This window comes from Schistocerca piceifrons, chromosome 1 (genome assembly GCF_021461385.2).
Source record: "Schistocerca piceifrons isolate TAMUIC-IGC-003096 chromosome 1, iqSchPice1.1, whole genome shotgun sequence".
Lineage (NCBI taxonomy): Eukaryota > Metazoa > Arthropoda > Insecta > Orthoptera > Acrididae > Schistocerca > Schistocerca piceifrons.
In genome coordinates, this window is record NC_060138.1 from 709481069 (window position 1) to 709497772 (window position 16704).

The 16704-nt window shown below is 40.5% G+C and overlaps 1 protein-coding gene across 4 annotated transcripts in view; it reads right to left on the minus strand.

Moving 5' to 3' along the window:
• The window catches only part of LOC124787729 (nonsense-mediated mRNA decay factor SMG9), a 109379-nt gene that overhangs the window by 18091 nt on the left and 74584 nt on the right, over positions 1 to 16704 (minus strand). Inside the window, exon 8 of one of the 4 annotated variants that reach the window (XM_047254608.1) lies at positions 5439 to 5566. The exons of the other annotated variants lie outside the window; for them this stretch is intronic. Coding sequence (XP_047110564.1) covers positions 5517 to 5566 — 50 coding nt within the window. The 3' untranslated portion in view covers positions 5439 to 5516. Of the gene's footprint in view, positions 1 to 5438; positions 5567 to 16704 lie in introns of those variants that run through there. 4 annotated transcript variants of the gene reach the window in all.

The window sequence follows — 16704 nt, forward strand, 5'->3', positions numbered from 1 at the left end:
TGTCAGGTTCGAATACCCTGCTATTTAAAGTATTGTAGAGACTACCATGGTTCAATAAAATTTTATCACTGACTCAACAATATAGCTTGATTAAAATTACTTGATAGTTGACATCTGTCACTTGATGCAACAGTGTTGCCACATCGGCTGCTGGCTACTGCTCAGTCACGAATGTCACAGAAACATGGCAGGTCACTTCACAAATGCTGTTAATCTGTAACGCAGAGCAACGTTGGAAGCAGCCACCATGAGGTAATACAGAAACGAGAGATGCTTTGATGAAAGCAGATTTTATGTGGCCAATGACTAAACTGCAGCAAACAAAGCATATTGTAGCCCTGAATTTAAACTCATTTCCTAACCTAACCACAACCTCATGATTTGCAATGTACGAGGGCAGTTCAATAAGTAATGCAACACATTTTTTTTCTCGGCCAATTTTGGTTGAAAAAACTGGAAATTTCTTGTGGAATATTTTCAAACATTCCCGCTTCGTCTCGTATAGTTTCATTGACTTCCGACAGGTGGCAGCGCTGTACGGAGCTGTTAAAATGGCGTCTGTAACGGATGTGCGTTGCAAACAACGGGCAGTGATCGAGTTTCTTTTGGCGGAAAACCAGGCCACTCAGATATTCATAGGCGCTTGCAGAATGTCTACGGTGATCTGGCAGTGGACAAAAGCACGGTGAGTCATTGGGCAAAGCGTGTGTCATCATCGCCGCAAGGTCAAGCAAGACTGTCTGATCTCCCGCGTGTGGGCTGGCCGTGCACAGCTGTGACTCCTGCAATGGAGGAGCGTGCGAACACACTCGTTCGAGATGATCGACGGATCACCATCAAACAACTCAGTGCTCAACTTGACATCTCTGTTGGTAGTGCTGTCACAATTGTTCACCAGTTGGGATATTCAAAGGTTTGTTCCCGCTGGGTCCCTCGTTGTCTAACCGAACACCATAAAGAACGAAGGAGAACCATCTGTGCGGAACTGCTTGCTCGTCATGTGGCTGAGGGTGACAATTTCTTGTCAAAGATTGTTACAGGCGATGAAACATGGGTTGATCACTTCGAACCTGAAACAAAACGGCAGTCAATGGAGAGGCGCCACACCCACTCCCCTACCAAGAAAAAGTTTAAAGCCATACCCTCAGCCGGTAAAGTCATGGTTACAGTCTTCTGGGACGCTGAAGGGGTTATTCTGTTCGATGTCCTTCCCCATGGTCAAACGATCAACTCTGAAGTGTATTGTGCTACTCTTCAGAAATTGAAGAAATGACTTCAGCGTGTTCGTAGGCACAAAAATCTGAACGAACTTCTCCTTCTTCATGACAACGCAAGACCTCACACAAGTCTTCGCACCCGAGAGGAGCTCACAAAACTTCAGTGGACTGTTCTTCCTCATGCACCCTACAGCCCCAATCTCGCACCGTCGGATTTCCATATGTTTGGCCCAATGAAGGACGCAATCCGTGGGAGGCACTACGCGGATGATGAAGTAGTTATTGATGCAGTACGACGTTGGCTCCGACATCGACCAGTGGAATGGTACCGTGCAGGCATACAGGCCCTCATTTCAAGGTGGTGTAAGGCCGTAGCATTGAATGGAGATTACGTTGAAAAATAGTGTTGTGTAGCTAAAAGATTGGGGAATAACCTGGTGTATTTCAATGCTGAATAAAACAACACCTGTTTCAGAAAAAAAATGTGTTGCATTACTTATTGAACTGCCCTCTTATCTGAGAAAACAGTGGTTAACAATCTGTGGCAGAACTAAAATCATGATCTCTTTGTTCACAGTGATTAAAGCTAACCTCTACAAGCAAACTCAAGACAGAAAAATTCCAGTTTTAGCACTGAAAAAGAAACTGTAATTTCTCATTATCATTCATTGGCTACCTGAAACTATCCTTACACTGGCTAAATGAACTCTTGCTTTACCAGACGATGAGCAGTTCTGTTTGGTACTTGGTTGTAGATTGTACACGATACTGGCAGATTCCAAACAAAACAATAATGATAGGAAGACAAAAAGATGGTAAACAAAAAATTAGCATAATCAAAATGGTACAGCGAAGTAGTAGAAATTAAAAACTTATATTCAAATGGATTAACTGAATAACGTAATAATGAAAGCCTTTTGATTAGATTCAGAAATAAAAAAATTTCACTAGCTTTCACAAGTTTCAAACCTACGACCTTGTGCACGACAAGTTCATACGTTAAACATTATGTTACAATACTACCATGCACATTTATGACACATATTATGGTAGCAATGATGAATCGTAGCCTTCAAAAATTTGCCTTGACATAATGTTGCGTGAAACTTCTCTAATGTAAGCCAATCTCTGTGATTACAATAACTGTATATGTGATGCTGAATTGTGTCTTGTGCGAAAGGATCCAGTAGGATTTGGTTAGTTCTGTGTGTGAAATATGTTAGGACTGTTGATATTTTTATAAACATTGGGAATACAATATATCAGTACCGTATTTACTCGAATCTAAGCCGCACCTGAAAAATGAGACTCGAAATAAAGGAAAAAAAAATTTCCCGAATCTAAGCCGCACCTGAAATTTGAGACTCGAAATTCAAGGGGAGAGAAAAGTTTTAGGCTGCACCTCCAAATCGAAACAAAGTTGGTCCATTGTAATGTGAGACACAATTTAGGTCGAATGAATGACGATACAGCTACAGTAGTTTGGTTCGAGTCATAAGCTTAGCAGTTAAGCTTTACCAGGTAGCCATTGCAATGCGTCAGGCGCTCCGTCAGTATTTATACGGGTACCCTTCCTTTTTCACGTGCTTCGTCTGGTTTGAATCGATTGCTTATTTTGCTTTGATCTGATAAGTGCCGTTTTCTTTGTTATAGGTGTTTACGCCACTGTAAGCTGAAAATGCATTACTGTACTGTGTCATGCACTGTTTGTCGCATTCTGATAGTGCGTGTTTACGGCCTGTCGCCGCTCGCGGCACGGCTTGCTTTTGTGCGCGCTATCGCCGCTTACAATTAAGAACAAAAAGAGAGGAATCGTCTCATTAGCGAAACAATGGCAAGAGACTGCAATTTGTTGTTACTTACACTGCTGCTTTCTTTGATAATGATCAACAAGAACCTAATAATATACTGCGTATGATAGAACATGTTCTGAACGAGAGTTAGGCGAAAATTATTCTCCGTTTGAAAATCTTTGCGGCCGCTTCTTTAGTACATCAAATTCTGCACAGAAATTAGTCATCTTAGATTTAAAAATCTAGTCAGGTGCCGTGCTTCATTTCTGACTGTATCACTATTAGGCATAAAAATAATACGAATATAAACATGACATGATACATATATTCTTCCGCGTTTGCTGTTGTCTCGCTCTAGTTTCGCAGTTTATTAGGCAGACAGGATTTAAATGAGATAGCAGCAAACACGAAAGAATACATGGCAAGATGTTTATATTCGTATTATTCTTATGGTGAAGAGAATAGTGCATGTGATTCACATTTCATCAGTTCCTATTAGCAACCATCTCTTCTCACAGGTAGAAAAAAATTCAGAACGTAGAGTTGGCCATATTGACAAACATCCCAAACAGTCTTGCCAGTCGTATTTTCGTAGTACATTGAAATTCTGCTACATTCGAAGATGAACAATACGGAATTTGTATTTACTTCGTTGGATAATGTATGAAAATGGTCGAAACTCGGGACGGAGAAAAAAAGCTCGTCTTCCACCTTTTTTAAAAATTTATTTATTGACGCAGAGATTTTGGCGCCAGTATTTATCTTTGTGTCTACAAAGCATGCTACATATATTCGACGGCAGAAGTTAGTTGTGGCGGCACCTACTAACACTTTTCAGAACTTCCGCTTTGATTCTAAGCCGCAGGCGGTTTTTTGGATTACAAAAACAGGAAAAAAAGTGCGGCTTAGATTCGAGTAAATACGGTATTTAAAAAAAATCGTAATCAGCCCACGATATAAATTTTAAAAAATCATCGATATGTCGATGGAAAAAATATCAACGTACCAGCCAAAAAAACCTTGGTTGCACAGTGTACATATACTGCCAGTTTTAGAGTTGTATATTTAAGTCTGCTTCTCCCTCCTAGAGCAAGAACTGAAAGGAAAACGATGCATGTTCATAACTGACAATAATTACTATGCTATCAATGGTCTCGACTTCCCTGTTTTACCATTTCTGCAAACGCCACCAAACTAGCAGTTGTGTCAGAACTGCATGCTGAAGTTAAATCTTGCAGTTTCTGTTGGTGGCACTCAGTGTCGATAATGTCAGCATTTCCCCTTACATGTCTCTGCCCACGGCAAAGACCAATCTTGTCATTTAGATTTTTGTTCATCAGTTTCAGCACCTGTTTTTGCAGAATGCTGATGTGAAGAAATACCACAGCAGTTGCATTAAAAAACATGCACTAATCGCTATGCTACAACCCTACCATACTTCATACTAGTTGTGTTAAAAAAAAATTTTAAAGCAATTGGTGTGCTATTTCTTCACATCGGAAATTTTGTTATTCCATTCACACTGCCAACCCGCAGTTCAACTGGACTACTTCTCTGTGCCATCTATACTTGATTCACACAGTCAAAGAGGGAGACTGGATGTAATGGAAACTCAAAAAGTAATAAGACTCTCTCATATACTGAAAGTAAAACTATGTTCTACTAAAATTTCAAAAGAACAATTTCAAATGTTCACTGAAAATTGTGAAAAAAATATAATATAAAATAAAAATATAGGCACTCAATGTTGCTCTTTCGATATTGATGTGTGTGTGGTTTTTTTTTTTTTTTTTTTGGTTATCACATACGGTGAAATACAAAATTCAAGGGCCAGATCCATGATTTGGAATCCAAACACAACAAGAAAGAAAGCCAGATAAGGTGATCAGACCAAGTGTTGAGACAGTTTGGCCGTGACGTTGAGCATTCTGATTGGAGGAAACACGCTCCAACCCATGAAGTGTCGACTATCAAGTGATTTTAATCAGATTATCTCATCATCATCAGAAATTATTTTAACTGCACTGTGTAAACAAGGGAAAAATTTAATTATGGTGCCAATGTCACTGGAACTGTCTAAATCAGTGTCATTTTACCTAGAATTATTTATTTTGTAAGCAATCATATGGTACATGTTGTCTTTTGGGTTGATGTAACATTAAGGTTCATTCTACAAAATAAGACCAATAAGAGTCTTTTTTGTGCTGGCACAATGATCTTATTCAAGCACAGATTCACACTGTAGCTGCAGCTATTTAAGGTTCTTCATCTGATCATGTAGAATATGCGAAACAAAAAGAAATGTGCCACTTAATCAATAAGCAGTGTATGGAATATCTACGAAACAATATCCGAGTGATGCTCTGGATGTTACAAATCCTACCCTTCACCTATATCCAGTTTATCAATAGATTTATTTTTTCTTAAATCTTACCAGTTTTTTTCAGTCAGTGGTGAGTGGGTAAGTGCATTGCGCTCCACGCTCAGTAGTTGACTACGTAGATTATCAATCAATGTAGTGAGGGCCAGGGTGTCCATGATACAGCAAACTTGATTCTGTAGAATTATGCAAAATCAGTTACCAATTATCAAAATAGTTCAATGTGTCCTCATATAAACAATACAGGCTCATCATTCTACCTAATTCTCACAGTGCAACATACCATACAAAACAAAGGTGAAAAATGAATTTCATTTAACTTTTTGTGAACGAAGTTAATTAAAATCAATGACAAAGTTTTTTATATTGAGTAGATTCTGGACTGTGTAAGGTTTTAGTGAACAGAAGTGAATTTCAGATAACCTGAAGACACATTATCTCATTTGTTATATCAAAAGGTAGTAATAGATGCATCATGGGTGATTTACGTAGGAAATAGTGATGAGAAAAAGTTACTAAAATCAGATAGTTAATATAATTTAAAATTAGCCTTTAATTAATTAAAAACATTCATTTGATTCTATTTTCAGTCTAAGTCTTCAAAAAGTTTGTGAAGCATTACTCTTTTTAGCACTTTGCATCTAGTATTTTCTATTACTTTTACTATCTTTAGTCTACCCACTTCTGCTACTTTCTAAAAGTTCTCCGTCTCCAGAACTCTGTGACTTATGTGTTTTCTAATGGAGCTGTCTCTACTCACTCTCAACTTTCAAAAGACTGTAAATAGTAATATGCAAGTTAGTCCTCATCCCCCCCCCCCCCCCCCATCCCCATTCCTCTTTTTCAGAAAATTATTTATGTATATTAGTGGAAAATGAGAAATGAATACCCTGAAGCGGCAGCTCCACACAAGCAAACTCTTATTCATACATTATACACATAGTACATCATAATCACACTTTTGGCAGATTGCCTATGACCACAATTTCAATCTAAAAAATGCAGTCCAGTAACTGGTCTCAGAAGATAGGTCCTAAATTATTACGTCCAGAGTATTTCAGTGTAACTATCCAGCATCAATGGAATGGAAAACATCCCAGTGACATCTATGTGGCAATGTAATTCTGATCAGGCTTAGTCTCTGCAACTCAATCTTCCATAGAACAAGTGGAATGGTTGAGAGTCCACAAAACTTGCCATGACCTTTTACTGCTCTCCTCGGTGCAATGAGCTTTGACTCTTGTTAATCAAAAGCCTGCGAGGTTTTCTGCCATTGGGCAGCAGAGCTGCATGTTTGACCTGGATTGCTGAGAGGCACTCATCGGTCCACCGTGGTACAGGTTGCCTCCTAAGGTGAGCTGAGAACTCAGTAATTTTCCACTGAGCCAAGTCTGCAAGGGCCAGGGAACAGAAGCTGAGCTCTACAGCTGAAGGTGACCCAGTAGCAATTTTGAAATGAGTAGGATTCCCTGTGTTGAGGATGCACAGATCCTGAGGCACCATGAAGCACTCTAAAACTTGACTCCTGGCACAAGTAAAGTGTGAGCCCTATAACACATTACAAGCACTGGAGTCTTCCAGTTGGAGAAAAGGGCAGGGGAGTTGCTCTATAAGTCAAGTCTCAGAATATGTAACTATCTGTAGTGGTAAACAGAGAGCAGATTGTAATCCATTGACCCACATGAACTCCAATGCAGGTCAGTAACCAGGGATGTATGTTTCCTGTAAACCTACATGACAGATGACGTCCCTGAGCTAGGAGTTTCAGTTTCTCCACATTTATTGGCATGTGTGTATTATGGGGGGGGGGGGGGGGTTACTTTACCTTGTCTCTCCTGTGGGATGAGGAGTCTGCTACAGTTGGAGCCTCAGTCTGGTGACAAAATGGTTGCCTCAAGCAGAATTCATACTCCATTGGCTCTAAAGCCCAATCATAAGAACCATCAAATACGACGGGTTCTACATGGTCTGACAGTTTATGACATGTCTTCTTCTGAGGCTGATGCTTCTTGTTTGGTCTGTTCACCACAGAAGGTGTTATAGCAATAAACATGAGAGGGGTAGTGTCAGTGTTGGTCTGTTTACTGGAGTCTGTCATTTTGAGATGCTGAAAGACCCTCAATGTCAGCAATCATGGCCTTTTCTGATGTTCTACGATGGAGCTATGGTTTCCAAAATAAGAGCCCTTTTAAAACAGCACTAACAAACACATGTAGTAGTACCGACATTAGCAACCTCCATTTATGTAGAGGCATTGTGTTTATAACATTAGTGCATGGAATGATATACAATGTGCTACTTGATGTATATATTCATTCTTGGAATGACATGATATTGATATAATTGAACAAAAAATGACGATGTCCAAGACTGTAAAGTTAACATGGACAAATAAACATTATTATTATTATTATTATTATTATTATTTGTATATGCTGATAACAGTCCTCTTTCTCAAGAACATGGTGCACAATGGTGAATGAGGCTCACAGTTTTATATGAAACATTGATTATCTCAAATGTATTTGCTACTTGGTAAGTGGTGTCCTGGCAATCTTTCATCCACATTTAATACAAAGGAACCAGTATAAACTGTTATGAAGTTTGTTAATGTAATGTTTCTGGTAAAGTTTTACACATGACACAGCATTTGTTTGGCTGTTTTTGTATGTTGTATTTCCATCTTAGAACTGCTGAAGACATAATTGTGTTTGTAAATCATATGAAAATAGCTGTGTTCGTAATTGCATCAGTCAAGGGACCTGATGCGTTAGTAAAAAGGCACTTCTCATGTGTTTGTTCAGAATCTAGAAACTAATGTATGACCTGAAGGTCTTAATCTTCATGTACTTGTTTCCATTTACCTCACCAGAACCACCTGAGTGTGTAAAAACAAAATCTGAAGGTGTCGCCCTAGCTTCACTGTAAATAGTTACGAACTGTACTCAAAGACTGTAACACAGACAGTTACATTAAGACAAAGACTGAAAACACAAATTACCACTGTAACATTCCACATCAGTTGTATCAGATTTCACTGTTAAATGAGTTAAGTAATCCTATAAAATAAATGAATATGATTGTGAGCTGTTCTGTTTAGTTGACGCAAAAATCTGTCCACTTCTTAATAAATACCAGTAGTTGCTTCTAGTTGGGCCTGCTGATGCCGGCCAATTCTAATCACAAAATACCTCGCTGACCACACAGTTGTAATCATATGACTGAGGCTTCCACAGCAATATTTCTCCAAATTTGCAAGATTTCATTGCTGCCAGGAGCATGTCAAATGTGTACCAAAGTTTCCTACTCTCTATGAGTATTCATGAATGATAATATGACACAGAACAGTTAAGTTGGCAGATATTTTTCTCGCTGAGTGCAGACAGTATGTTGTTTGGTGCTGGGAATGAGACAGTTATTTATTTTCTTATGGCACTCATTTTGATTAAAAGATGAATACTTGTTGGCACTGTAATAAAATGGAATCATAGATCAGGCTTCCAAGGTATTACTTTCCAATGTATTTGACAATCTATTGAACAACATTAAGTGATAAGTTCACCTGGTTCAATTGTGATACCATTGTAGTTAAAGGATAATTTGACAATGCTGCTACTGAATATATACAGTGGCTTTGCTTCATGAAGGCTTTTTCAATTCCAGTCACTTCATAGTATTGTGACTGCATGTACTAAGCAACCACTATGATGTATGGGACAGGTCTTGCATCTAGGTCTATTACAGGGGTAGGAGCCATGAGGTAAGGGGTTGGGCGCAGGGTTGTGTAAGGACGAGCATGTAGGTTCAGTGGACGGTGGAATACCACTGTGAGAGAGGTGGGAAGGATAGTGGGCAGGGCATTTCTCATTTCAGGACATGACAGGAAGTAGTCGAAATGTAATTCATTTGCTCTAGTCCTGGGTGGTACTGAGTTACGAGGGGAATGTTCTCCTGTGGCTGGACGGTGGGACTTTGTGAAGTGGTGGAAAGATTGGAAAGATAAGGCACAGGAGATTTGTTTTTGTACAAGTTTGGGAGCATAATTACAGTCTGTGAAGGCTTCAGTGAGGCCCTCGGTATATTTCGAGAGGGACCTCGTCACTGCAGATGTAATGACGACGAGTGGCTAGTCTGTATGAAAGGACTTCTTGGTATGGAATGGGTGGCAGCTGTCAAAGTGGAGGTATTGCTGGTGGTTAGTAGGTCTGATACAGACGGACGTACTGATGTAACCATCTTTGAGGTGGACGTCAACATCTAGGAAGGTGGATTGTTGGGTTGAGTAAGACCAGATGGAGCACACGAGGGAGAAGTTGAGGTTCTGGAGGAATCTGGATAGGGTGTCCTCATCCTCTATACAAATTACACAGATGTTATCAATGAATCTGAACCAGGTGAGGGGTTTAGGATTCTGGGTGTTAGGAAGGATTCCTCTAGATAGCCCACGAATAGGTTAGCATAGGATGGTGCAATGCGGGTGCCCACAGTCGTACCCCAGATTTGTTTGTAGGTAATGCCTTCAAAGGAGACAAAATTGTAGGTGAGGATATAGTTGCTCATGACGACTATGAAGGAGGTGGTTGGTTTGGAACCTGTAAGGCATTGGGAAAGGTAGTATTTAATGGTGGTAAAGCCATGGGCATTAGCGATGTTAACACGTTGCCATCCACGCGTCTCGTACAAACTGACTCACCTGGTGCCGGCAGCACCAATTCAGATTACTTGGTTTGTCGTCGGCCGTTCTTGACGTTATCGGGATATTATAAATTGTTAAGTGATACTAATCTCATAGTTAGTTCTCATAAGTTGTCAACTCTGTTCCCCTATTTTTGTGGAATTTCGAAGATATTTATAAGTGAATAAATACAAAAATTCTTTGGTCAAATATTTGTTTATTTGAACTTTTTGGAAAAATAACCAATCACGAATTGCATTTTGAAAAGTCAGTCAGGATTATCCAGTTTATTGTTGTTGTCGGAAAAATTTAAAAATGATAATATTTGACTGAATCGGATGCGGGACATAAGTTTTGCGAAATATCGGTGTGTCTATCAACTGATTAATTGACCAATAATCATTGATCCTTGCCTTTTTTACAATTCCCATACAGATAGCAAGCCCAAACCATTTTCTAAGTTCGGGTGCCGTAACGTCGACAAATTTGGCATTTTTTATTCAGTTTTCTTCTATGGCAATTTTGACTGTAGTACTTGTTGGTTTTGTTGCTAATATATTCGAAAAGATTGTTCCTAATGTATAATTTGATGATATCCTCAACGCTCTCTGTATCTTTGGGAAATATGTTTGGACCTGAAGATCCTTCAAATTTATTATTGGTTCTCAGTAAATCAAAGTCTGAGCACTGTGCACTGTCTTCTTTGTCTGAATCGATTGAGTCAGTTGGCAACCGTAGAGTTTGCTGAATTCTTGTTGGACATATTTCACTATCTTCCAACGCTTCTGCTTCACTTTCATTTTTTCAATATCCCATGTCTTGTTCCCAATTGGCCAAGTCGTCCAGAACGTCAGACAAGATGTTCACACATTCATCGTAAATAATCGTATTGTCTCTTTCATCTGCCATTATGAAAGGGCACAACTACTTATAAAAACAAAAAACTTGTTGATGTGTGTAACTTATTGTTACCTAAACAAAACATCAACAGAATGCAAAAGATACTAATGTGCTGTCGCCGGCCACTGCACGATACTATGCTCACGACACCACTGTGGTGTCGCCGGCCGTTGACCGTTATTTCGCACACGAGACCACTATGGTGTCGCCGGATGGCATAATGTTAATGTAAAGGTAGGTGGAATCAATAGTGATGAGCAGGGCATCATGTGGTAAAGGGACAGGAACTGTGGAGAGTTGGTGGGGAAAATGGTTGATGCCTTTTATATAGGAGGGTAAGTTCCGGGTAATAGGTTGAAGGTGTTGGTCTACAAGAGCAGCAGAGATTCTCTCAGTAACTGGCCACAAAGGGGCATCCTGGGTGGTTGGGTTTATGAACTTCAGTAAGCATGTAGCAGTTGGGAGTGCAGGGAGTGGTAGGGGTGAGCAGAGGGATGGGCTCCGGGGAGAGGTTCTGGGATGGGCCTAAGGATTTGAGGAGTGACTGGAGATCCTGTTGGATTTCTAGAACGGGGTCACTGTGGCAAGGTTTGCAGGTTGATGTATCTGACAGCTGGTGGAGTCCTTCTGCCAGATAATCCTTGCGGTTCAAAACAAAAGTGGTGGAACCTTCATCTGCAAATATGATTATAAGATCAGGATCAGTTTTTAGATGGTGGACTGCAGTTCTTTCAGCGGATGTAAGGTTAGTTTGCATGTTGAAGGATTTGGGGAATGATGGTGAGGTATGGTTCAAGGTTAAGAAATTCTGGAAAGTTATTTTGAGGTGGAGATTTGGGGGCAGGGGAGATGGATCACGATTGGATGGAGGAGTGAACTGAGTTAGGCAGGGTTGTTCAACATTGGTCCTTAGTTGAGTCTGATTGGTAGGGTTGGTGGCGAAAGAGTTTTTCCACTGTAGGGACCGGGAGAAGGAGAGAAGGTCTTTAACAATCCTGCATTATTGAATTTGGTAGTGGGACAAAAGGCGAGGCTTTCGGAAAGGACTGATATTTCTGTGGGGGCTAAGGATTCTGGAGGAAAGGTTCGCGGCTGTGTTTCAGATCTGTTTAAGTTCTGGATTCTGTGTGGTGGTGGGAGGAAGTTTTGGAGGGTGGGGTAAATGTAGTAGGTCTGCGAGACAGGGTTTGTCAGCTATTGGGGGGGGGGGGGGGGTGGAGGAGGTTTGGAGGTTGTTGTAAAGCGGATGAACAGTGGTGCACCAAGACAGGAGTAGGAAGTGAGCAGGGTGGAGAGATTTTTCAGTTGGCCTTGTAAGTAGAAGTAAAAGTATCTTGACCCTCTCATGGCTCCCAGTACAGTGAGATGGAATATTTTACTCTATCCTTTCTTCCATTATTTTATGAGGGTCACTCCAAAAGAAATGCACACTATTTTTTTAAATCCATCTTTTATTCTACATGTTTGAAAGTTTTACAGTGTGTAGATACAGCCTTTAGGAACGATATTTTCATTTCTCCAAATAATTTTCATCCGTCTCAACTGCCTTATGCCATCTTGGAATCAACGCCTGTATACCTGCATGGTAAAATTCTGGACCAACCTGTTGGAGCCACTGTTTGGCAGTGTGCACAAGGGAGTCATCATCTTCAAACTTTGTTCCACGAAGAGAATCTTTCAGTTTCCCAAAGAGATGATAATCACATGAAGCAGGGTCAGGACTGTAAGGCATGTGTTTCAGTGTTGTCCATCCGAGTTAAGTGATCGCTTCCATGGTTTTTTGACAGACATGTGGCCGTGCATTATCGTGTAACAGCAAAATATCCTGCTTTTGCCAATGTGGTTGAACATGACTCAGTCAAGCTTGAAGTTTCTTCAGTGTCATCACATATGCATCAGAATTTATGGTGGTTCCACTTGGCATGATGTCCACAAGCAAGAGTCCTTCGGAATCAAAAACCACCGTAGTCACAACTTTTCCAGCAGAAGGTGTGGTTTTAAATTTTTTTTTTCCCTTGGGTGAATTTGCATGATGCCACTCCACTGATTGCCTCTTCATCTCTGGCGAAAAATGATGGAGCCATGTTTCATCACCCATCACAATTCTTCCTAGAAATTCATCTCCACCATTTTCGTACTGTTCCAAAAGTTCGCCGCATACCATTTTTCTTGTTTCTTTGTGAGCCACTGTCAACATCCTGGAAACCTACCTGGCACAAACCTTTTTTAACGTCAACACTTTCAGTATTTTGCAAACACTTCCTTCTCCTATCCCAACGTAGTGTGATTCACTGTGATGCGTCTGTCAGCAGTCACCAATTCATTAACTCTCTGCACATTGTCTGGAGTGTGTGCAGTATGAGGCCTGCCGCTGCAAGGACAATCCTCAGTATTGCCGTGTCCACTTTCATCACGTAACCTGCTTGCCCACCGCCTAACTGTACTGCAATCGACAGCAGCATCACCATACACCTTTTTCAACCTCTTGTGGATGTTTTCCACTGTCTCGTTTTCACAGCACAGGAATTCTATGACAGCACATTGCTTCTGACGAACGTCAAGTGTAGCAGCCATCTTGAAGACATGCTGTGATGGCGCCACTCACAGGAACAGGTTGAACTAAGTTTGAAAACAAGTGGGAAGGACGTATCTACACACTGTAAAACTTTCACACATGCAGAATGAAAACTGTATTTTTACAAAAATAGTGTGCACTTCTTTTGGAGTGACACTCGTAGCTTAGTTTATTCATGATCCACCAATATGTCATCACCTTCAGAGCACTGAGTGAGTGCCCGAAATGCACGTAGTTCAAATCTTTTAGGCAGTCAGAACATTAACAATCTCCCACCCTCCTTCCCCTCCCCTCCCCTCCCCCTCCCCTCTCTCTCTCTCTCTCTCTCTCTCTCTCTCTCTCTCTCTCTCTCTCTCTCTCTCTCCCCCATCTGCCACCCCCAAATATTGCTTTATCAAGCTGAAAATATTTAATATTGCAATAAATGTCTACACTATTGTTTATTTCATAGAGTTACTTGCACATGGATCATATTTTTCATCATTTGGTAATTCTGTGACAGGATACAGAACTACATTTTATTTCAGCAATTATTGTAAAGTTATGTCCAAATATAGTATAGCGTTTATCACTGTCCTCATCCCATAACATGTTACAAGGAATTTTTATTGTTCACTCCACATCTTATTCGGCATAATTCATCTGAGACAGCAGACACAAATTGTATTATAACATAATATATTTGCAGTTTTTGAGGATTAATTTACTTAAATTGTTTTACAAATTTTATTTACAAGTTCAATAGTTTTGTGACAGGAAAATGCAAATTTTTCTCCAACTTGAACAATCTAATTTACTAAAGACATTGCATTCTCTATATGTGGTTTCGATGCTTAAGTACTGAAAAAGGGTCTTGTCCACAGTAAACAAGGCCCCCTTGTGTGACACGGCTCCATGACATTACCTAATACCTGTTACACAAGTGTCATAAACCCTTGCCAGTGGCTGCCACATGAGCGATTTGGTCTTCACAGGCCATAACACGATCACTCTGCAATCCTGTCACCTCATTGCCGTGACTCATCAAACCACACTACCATTACACGGGGCCCCAAACCTCTGCACAAGCAAGAAATAACCATTATCTTTTCACTCGTTACCAATTATACCCTCTTTTTGACTAAATTATAGGATTGTTGAATACACTTAATATCCCCAGCAGTAAGCCTCCCCACCTCATGGTTCTTTTGAATTGTAACTTCATCCTACCCCCAGCCGTTCTGTGACCTTTAGGGCCCCAATTTGGACAACACATCTCTCCGTGAGTGTGTCATAATCTTTCGTCAATGTAGTCACCAGTTCCATGGAATGGGGAAGGTTTATACAAGCTACCATGCACTTAGTGGGTTACTAGGACTAGTTCACACATAATTAAAAAAAAAAAAATCTCACTGCTGGTTTTGCAGTCTATACCTGGCACACTTTTCCTAGGCCTAAATGCCAAATTCAGCCTGTGTTTAAGGCTAGAAGCAGTTAATTCTAGTTGGGGCTGCTGACAGGCAACACTTTTCCAAGTAATACCTGTAGGCAACCATAGGATGTGTGGGAAGTGACTCATGTGCTGTCTGCAGTGACATGGTCATAGCAGCCAGTGAGAGGAGCTTGGTCCTTCTGCACTTGGTTTCCAGGCTGGCAGGATGTGCTTCTTCCTCTTGCTCCTTTCCTACTTTTTAGACTTCAGTCTATCTCAGTACAGCTGCAATGGCTCTTCCAGGTGGTTTGTGGCTAATGTACCTTCCCTAGGATGTGCCCCTTGCATTCTATCTGCTGAATATATTAAGTTTTTAACTGTCAAAATCCATGTTTAATTTTAATAGAATTTGGATGCCTACATCCTTCAGTATGCTATCAACTATTATTACTCAGCTCCCCATGCACTGGTACACTAGCAACAAAAACTGGAGTGTAAAATCTGACCCACAAACAAGGAAACAGCTGTATATATGGCTGTTTCTGGTTATGCTTATTCAATACCAGATGCAGATATCAAAGAGTAGAACAATGGTACTTTGCTGTGCACCATCATAATAAATATGACAGCAACTACTGATTGCTAAACTGGAATATATACACAACAGATTTTTTAAAGAATTTAAGAGAAGTGGCCTAGGGCAGTGCTGTATGGAACTCTTTACACAACATTCATGTTCCTGAACACAAAAGAGCTTAAGATTGCCAAACAGCGACCTGTGATTTCTCTTTCTTATGGAAATGAAATGATTGTGTGGCACTGTCGACTGGGAGGCCCTATCCGCAGAAGTTTGGTCGCTGGGTTGAAAGTTTTATTTCAGGTGACGCCACATTGGATGACTTGCGTGTCAGTGATGATGAGATGATGCTGATGACAGCATAACACCCTGTCCACAAGCAGAGAAAAATCTCCAACCTGGCCAAGAATCAAATCCGGGCCCACAGCATGACAGGCAAACATGTTACCACTCAGCTAAGCAGGCAGACACTTTCTTAGGGATAAAAAACAGTTCATATTTGGGAACCATTTGGAGTCCTCGGAATAAGCTATGAAGGACAGAATCATTACATTGGCTGTATCAGGAAGGACTTCACAACTTTGAAAATTCATACAAACTTATTCATATGACTTACAGCCTTAGTCTTGGTGTCATCCTGAAGGAAAATACATCAAGTTTTGATTCATGTAGTACCCTAGTACAGAATTTTGTCTCAAGTGGTAGTGGCAGTTGCAGCAAAGACGACTGCCTCTAACATGCCCAAGCATGCTCACTGTGTGTTTTGGATTAGTGTGCTCAGATATGCTGGAAAACCTAATGCTGATGACCAAGAATTGAGAACACAGATCATGCAAGATGTACAACTCCACACTACCTCTCTAAAGTCCGGGATTTCCTAAATGTTCGCTTTCCAGGCCAAGAGGGCGCCAATTGCATGGCCCCCCACAGTTACTGGACCGAAAAATTTGACTTTTTCTTTTGAGGATTCATCAATGATACCATGTTTGTTACCACCCTTATCGGCTTCTCTACCAGAGATCAGAGCTAGAATCTGTCTCGCAATTGAACAAGTCATGCCTGACATGCTGCACCAAGTTTGGCAATAAATCTGCTTCAGATGGTAGGTGCACCACATGACCAGTGGAAGTCACACTGAAACTTGATATATTCACTATAAAATGACACAAACTATTT